The sequence below is a fragment of the Canis lupus genome, chromosome X (assembly GCF_003254725.2).
Source record: "Canis lupus dingo isolate Sandy chromosome X, ASM325472v2, whole genome shotgun sequence".
In the NCBI taxonomy this organism is placed as follows: Eukaryota; Metazoa; Chordata; class Mammalia; order Carnivora; family Canidae; genus Canis; species Canis lupus.
In genome coordinates, this window is record NC_064281.1 from 14944029 (window position 1) to 14950770 (window position 6742).

The 6742-nt window shown below is 48.2% G+C and overlaps 1 protein-coding gene across 7 annotated transcripts in view; it reads right to left on the reverse strand.

Moving 5' to 3' along the window:
- The window catches only part of PHKA2 (phosphorylase kinase regulatory subunit alpha 2), an 87285-nt gene extending 81023 nt beyond the window's left edge, over positions 1-6262 (reverse strand). For 3 of the 7 annotated variants that reach the window (XM_049107444.1, XM_049107439.1, XM_049107440.1), the window contains exon 1: positions 5371-5872. In XM_049107444.1, the coding sequence (XP_048963401.1) occupies positions 5371-5448 (78 nt within the window). In that variant the 5' untranslated portion in view covers positions 5449-5872. Of the gene's footprint in view, positions 1-5370; positions 5876-6127 lie in introns of those variants that run through there. The other 4 variants (XM_049107438.1, XM_049107442.1, XM_049107443.1 and 1 more) reach the window with 4 other exon arrangements.
- Between the last annotated feature and the right edge of the window lie 480 nt (positions 6263-6742).

Sequence of the window (6742 nt, forward strand, 5' to 3'; positions counted from 1 at the left end):
CCACCAATAAATCCTGTTGTCTGCGAAATTTTTCCTGAATTCCACCACTCCCAGTAGTCTCCACTGCAACCACCCTTGTCTGAATCATCATGCTCCAGCTGCTGAAGCTTCTTCATTGGTCATCCTCGCTTTTGCTTCGTGACCCCTTACAGACAATATTCTATGCAGCTGGTGGAATGATTCTTTTCAAACATTATTCAGATGTCACTTGTTTGCTCAAAACTCTCGTGGCTTCCCTTCCCCCTTAGAATAAAAGCCAAATTTCTTCACCTCTGAAGATGAATAAGTAAACCTCTGAATGTTCCTCCGTTCTTGTCTGTAAACCCATCTTGGACTAGGAATTTTTGTGACTCATTCCATTTCTTTAATAGTTACAGGTCTAATTACGATTTAGTTTTTTCTTAATACTGCTAACACTGATCTAGAAAACTGTCCATTTAACGTTTCCAAATGTACTGCCAAAAAGTATTGTTATTTTTCCATTTTCTCCTAATATTGTTTTTTGTCCCTCCTCCCCAACTCCTATCAACCCTGCCAGGAGTTTACCTATTTGTTAGTCTTTCTAAAAACAACCCAAAACCAAAAAACAAAACAGCTTTTGGTTTTCTCAATCTTTATTGTGTTACTTTAATTTTTGCTCCTGTATTAGTTCCTTTCTTCTGTTTTCTTGGCTGCACTGTTATCCTTTTCTCAATCTTGGGTTAATTTTCAAATCTTTTTTTAAAATATTTTATTTATTTATTCGACAAACAGAGAGACAGAGAGAGGCAGAGACACAGGCAGAGGGAGAAGCAGGCTCCATGCAGGAAGCCTGATGTGGGACTTGATCTTGGGTCTCTAGGATCACACCCTGGGCTGAAGGCGGCACTAAACCACTGAGCCACCGGGCTGCCCCCCCCCTTTTTAAAAAAGATTTTATTTATTTATTCACAAGAGACACACAGAGAGAGGCAGAGACTAGGCAGAGGGAGAAGCAGGCTCCCTGCGGGAAACCTTATGCAGGACTCATCCCTGGACCCCCTGGGTCACGACCTGAGTTGAAGGCAGATGCTCAACCACTGAGCCACCCAGGTGCCCCTCTTCTTTTCTAATAGTTACTTCAGAAGGTAAATTTCAAATCCCACTTTAGCTATATCTCATTTCTTTTTAGAATGCCTCTGTTGTCATTTGGTTCTAGATATTTCATAATTTCCATTATAATTTTTTCTTACAGATGCACACACATACACACATCCATGACATATATCTCCAGGATCTATTTACATATATTTTTAAGGCTTTTATTTATTTATTCATGAGAGACACAAAAAGAGAGAGAGAGGCAGAGACACAGGCAGAGGAAGAAGCAGACTCCTCACAAGGATTCAGATATGGGACTTGATCCCCGATCCTGGGATCACGCCCTGAGCGGAAGACAGACACCCAACTGCAGAGCCACCCAGGCGTCCCTATTTAGATATATTTAGAAGTGGGCTTAGTAAGATTCCAAATATATTTGGAGGAGATTTAGCAGTTGTTATTGCTAATTTTGTAGCATTTTGGCAAAAACTCTGGTGTTCATAAAGTTGATACTTCAGTATTTTTGATACTGTCTTTATACCCTAATTTGTCATCAGTTTTTGACAAACTTTGCAAGGTTCAAACAATATGTATTTTCTATCGGTGGGGTGCAGAGTTCTATGTATGTACACTTGATTGAGTTTCTTTCTTATAGTGCTCAAATTTTCTATGTCCTAATTATTTCTCTGCTTGATCTATTAGTATCTTCAGGGAATATAAAAGCTCGGTATGATTATGGATTTGTTAACTTCTACAGTTAGGTCAAGTTTTGCTTCATATATTTTGAAGCTGCTGTTGTACTCTGCTGATTTAAAACTGCTTTATTTTCTTGGTGAATTATCCTTTTATCATTTAGTCATAACATTTTTTATTCCTAATAACAAGTTTTTTTTTTTAATTTTCAAAATATGTCTGACATTAGTATGATCACACCAGTTTCTTCTCATTTAGCATCTGCCTATATCTTGTCTAACTAAACTTTCAACCTCTGGGGGCACCTGGGTGACTCAGTTGGTTAAGTGTCGGATTCTTGGTTATACTCTCTGTATACACAAAATCATAACTGCAAAAGGACCCTTTTATAAACATAGCTCTTCTCTTCTTTGCCATAAAGATTTAAATAGAGGAACGCTCAGTGCTTGAGCGTTTGCCTTCAGCTCAGGTCATGATCCCAGGGTCCTGGGATCAAGTCCCACATCCGGCTCCTTGTGGGGAGCCTGTTTCTCCCTCTGCCCCTGTCTCTCTCTCTGTGTCTCTCATGAATAAATAAAATCTTTTATTAAAAATATTTAAATAATATTTGGTAGCAAATATATTTGGCAAATGACTAGTGGAAAAAGTTGTTTTCATTCACAGATACAGAAAAGGAATTAGTTGACACGCTATTGCCTCTAACTGAAGAATAATTAGGAGTTTGACATATTTAACACTGAATGATGCCTAAGAAGTGAATCAACTTAAAAAAGCAAACCAGAGGTGCCTAGGTGGCTCCGTCAGTTAAGCCTTTGGCTCAGGTCATGATCTCAGGTCCTGGGATGGATCCCATCCCAGGCCCCAGGCCCCAGGCTCCCTGCTAGCCAGGGAGTCTGCTTCTTCCTCTCCCTCTGCACTACTGCTGCCACGCCCTGCCGCCCCGCCCCCGCTCATGCTCCCTCCTCCTCTCTCAAATAAATAAATAATCCTTAAAAAAATTAAAAGCAAATCAAACCATTCAGAGCTTGTACCAGCTGACACTGAAAAATACCTCATAAACATCCAGATCTATGCTATATCTAAAGGGAGATATAGCATACATTCTAGAAACTTTTTTTTTATGGTTAAACACGCATAAAACTGCCCATTTTTTGAGTGGTTGGGTCATCTAAGATCACACAGAAAGATGATGAGACTCTAAATGGGTTAAGGATCTACAACTGTGAAGATTAGCTGTTGGGGCAGGATGGGCGGGGGGAGCGGGGGTACAGAGTGTGAGTCTGCAAATGCACACGTGTGGGATTTCCCAGCAGAATTGTACTTGGAGGATCCTGCTCAGCCACACGAGTAGAGGACAAATAGGAGAGCTTCTCACCAGCTACCCCCAAAATAAATACAAACTAAAGGCTGAGACAACTTTTTTGTAATCATTAAAATGTTGGAGAGGAAAGTCCAACACTGCAAATTTGCTTTAATAAGACAGTTCTTTTGCTCCTGAGAGAAAGCAAGCCTGGATCAATGGCTGGGTCTTTAGAATGGCTCAGAGCCTGAGGGAAGTATTTTATCAACAAGCCCTTAATGGTACCTTTCATGTGCCAGGAACGCTGCTTAACACAAAAGGAACAAACTGATGAGGAGCCTGGGCTTAAGAATTTCACTGCATCAATGGGCAGACATAATTATGTTTACAGGCCAGAAAGCAATTAGTAGTTGTAACAAGGCCTTCAGGAAAGGGCATATCATGGCCCAGGGTGATGAGGTGAGGACGTGTGGCCTAGGTATGTGTGGCCTATGTCAAAGTCCTAACACCACCAACAGCACTATTTACTGATTGCCTGCTGGGTGCCAGGCAATGTACTGTGCACTAATTTTTTCTTCCCAATACCTCAATGGAGGCAGGTGTTCCTGTCCCCATTTTACAGATGAGGGCAAGGACTTGAGGTTGAGTGAAGGCTAACATGATATTCAAGGCACAGCTGGGCACACAAGCACGTGTGTGACACAAGACCGAAGCTTCATCAGTTCTCCTTACAGTTCCTTCCCTCACAGTAATGAAGGGAAACACTTTGAATTGTAAAACAATTTGTAGAAGTAATTACAATATACTCCAAACAGACAAAAAGTAACCATTTGCCTCCCTACTCCTTCAATTCTCAACTTGAATGTCATCTCTTCCAGGGCTCCACCTCTGCTCTCCAAACTGACTTAAGCTCCCCCAATAAGGACCACAGTCCTTCAAGTGCAATTTGAAATGCCAGTAAGCTCTGAAAAATCTGAAGTGTTTTCATAGGTTTGCAGCAAGCATGGTGACCTGAACTGCCAGGAAACTACGTGTTTACTTTTCCTACTCAGCGTGAATATTCACACTCGGATGTGAGAAAAATGTGTCTGATGAAGGGATGCTGCCCATGGCAGTTATTACAGAATACATATGTATATTACCTTGCTAAAATCCTGTTCTGACTTGCAAACCACATCTGGCCCCAAGGATCTCAAAGGACTCTGGACTTCTACCCCATGCATAATTCTCATTGCACTACAGGCGTTTCTTCTTCATTGTAAGCCCAGCACCCGATGAAGTGTCTTGCATGTAATAGGTACACGATAAATATTTCCTGAATGAAGAAATAAGACTGAGAAATTGGCTATGAAGGGAAAATGGTCAGTGGCTTGGGACTATGGTTCCTGACTTGGGGGCTGAGCCTCTAACCATGGAATGCTACTTTCTTCTTTGACGGGAGGTCCTATTAATAGTTGCTGCTGATTGACGGAAAGGGACATAGCTGCTGTCTTCACTGGGAATAAAAATAGTCCAGTGGTCTTACATGATGGACCCATATATAACTTTAGCCCAGTAACATAGAACAGCAGGCATATTCATACCTCTCAGACCACATGGGCAGCCTCACAGGTCCCCCTAGAACTTGGGAGAAGACGTGCATTTGGCTCTGACCCTACTACATGGGTAATCTTTTTGGCCTGTAGTTTTTTCATCTGTAAAATATCAACCAGAGTAATCTTTAAGGCCCTCGCACGGGGGTCTCTAACAAGGTAATTCATGGGAGGGACAGCAGCAGTTGCCCCACATTCCAGAGGAGCAGGAGACAAACCTCTGGAAGTTCTTCCCTCCTGTCCACTGTCCTGGCAGTCCCGAGTTCACCGTCCTCAGCGTGCTCTGTCCAACCTATACACACGTCCTCTCTCACCCCAAAAAACAGTCAATGCAAAAAGATGCATTTTTGTACCAAGGGCACCAGTGGAGCTCGGTCTTCGATCCCAAACACAGGTTTAAGAATTCTGTGAAGAGTAGCGGCACAGCCCTTCGGTCCCCCGAAAGAGGCCGGGGTAGAATGCGGGTGGGGGCCGTTACTGGCCAACAAGCACTGGATTATTTTTTTTAAGATTTTATGTATTTATTCATGAGAGATGCACAGAGACAGGCAGAGCCACAGGCAGAGGGAGAAGCAGGTTCCTCGCAGGGAGCCCGATGCGGGACTCGATCCCCGGACCCCAGGATCACGCCCTGGATTTAAAGAGAAAACCTGCTAACTGCAAAGCCTCAGGACCGGGTAGGAGAATGGGTGCCGCGAGAAGGCAGCTCGGGTGGGCCTTCCTTACCTGGTAGCACAGGATGGTCTGCTGTACCAGCCGCGCGTAGCCATCCAAGCGGACCCCGGAATTGCTCCTGCTCCTCATGCCCGCGCGCTGCCCGGGCCGCGGCGCCCGACGCGCTGTGCAGAGGTGGGTGGGACGCCCGAACTGCGGCCGCCAAGCGGGCCTGCTTCCCAAACACTCGCAACCTCGGTTAGTCCTTGGGACGGAGCCCGCCGGTGGGAGGTCGAGACTTTTTAAAATGAAAGAACCAAAGTCTGACTGGAAAGCAAGCCAACCAGAGTTTCGCTCTTCTGCACGGCGCGGGGGCGGTCCCTCCTTGACCAGGGCCGCCGCACTCCCGACGCCCGCGGATGTCGGGCAGCCCCGCGGGAGACGCGGGGAATCGGGTTTGGGACGGGAGGCAACCACGACCCCGTCGAGCCTTCCTCGGCTTCGAGCCGCGTGGAGGAGGCCCCCGGGCGGGCCGCCAACCCTAGCCTAGCCGCCTGCAGCAGTCCCCGCGCCGCCCCGCCCCCGGCGCCGCCCCCGCCCCTGCCGCGGAACGCAACCCTCCGAGTCGCGGCTTGAGGGGGAAAGAAAAGGGGGTGGCCCACGGGAGTAGCGGACAACCTGGCTCCGGGCGGGAAGCAAACTGCATCCCTGAGCCCCTTACCACCCCCTCCCCCCCACCGCCGGCCGCAGAGGAGGCTGGGGGGACAGGTCCTTCCGCGGCGACCACCTGGACGCCCTGGGCCCGCCCCGGGTCCGCCCCAGGCCCCACCTCTGATCCCGCCTCCAGCTCCGCCCCCGCCGCGGAGCGGAACCCACGGAGCCGGGCCCGAAGAGCGAGGTAAGGGGACCCCTCCTCCGGAGCCTCGGAACGCCCCTAATACTGTCGCTTGTGGCCCCGCCCGGCCCTGAGATGAGCTCAGCACAGCGCCCGTGGCCCCGCCCCCGGCCCCGCCCCCGGCCCCGCCCCCGCCGCGGAGCGGAACCCGCCGAGTCGGAGATAAAGCACTGGCTCCTCCGCGAGCGGCCGGGAGGCCCCGTGGATGGGCGCTCGACGTCACCCGAGGCGGGAGAAGTAGGCCCGCCCACCGCGGCCGCCAGCCGCGATCTTAATTCTGTATTTGGCAGCGTCTCCGCCTCCGAGCAGAAGCCGAGTTGTGGGGCCCCTCAGGGAAGGAAAAGGGGGGTCGGGGCAGGGTCCCCCGGCTGCACCCTCCGGCTCCTGTAGCCCCTGTCCCTGATCAGCGCATTGGAAGTCAGGCCTGCAGTTCACCTCCTACAGGCCTACAACTTGATATCGGCATTACAGTTTTTTGCAGCGGCTAATTGCCTACAGTTCAATCTTTGACCCACTGTTCATTTTCCAACAAGGTCTGCCCCACTTGGG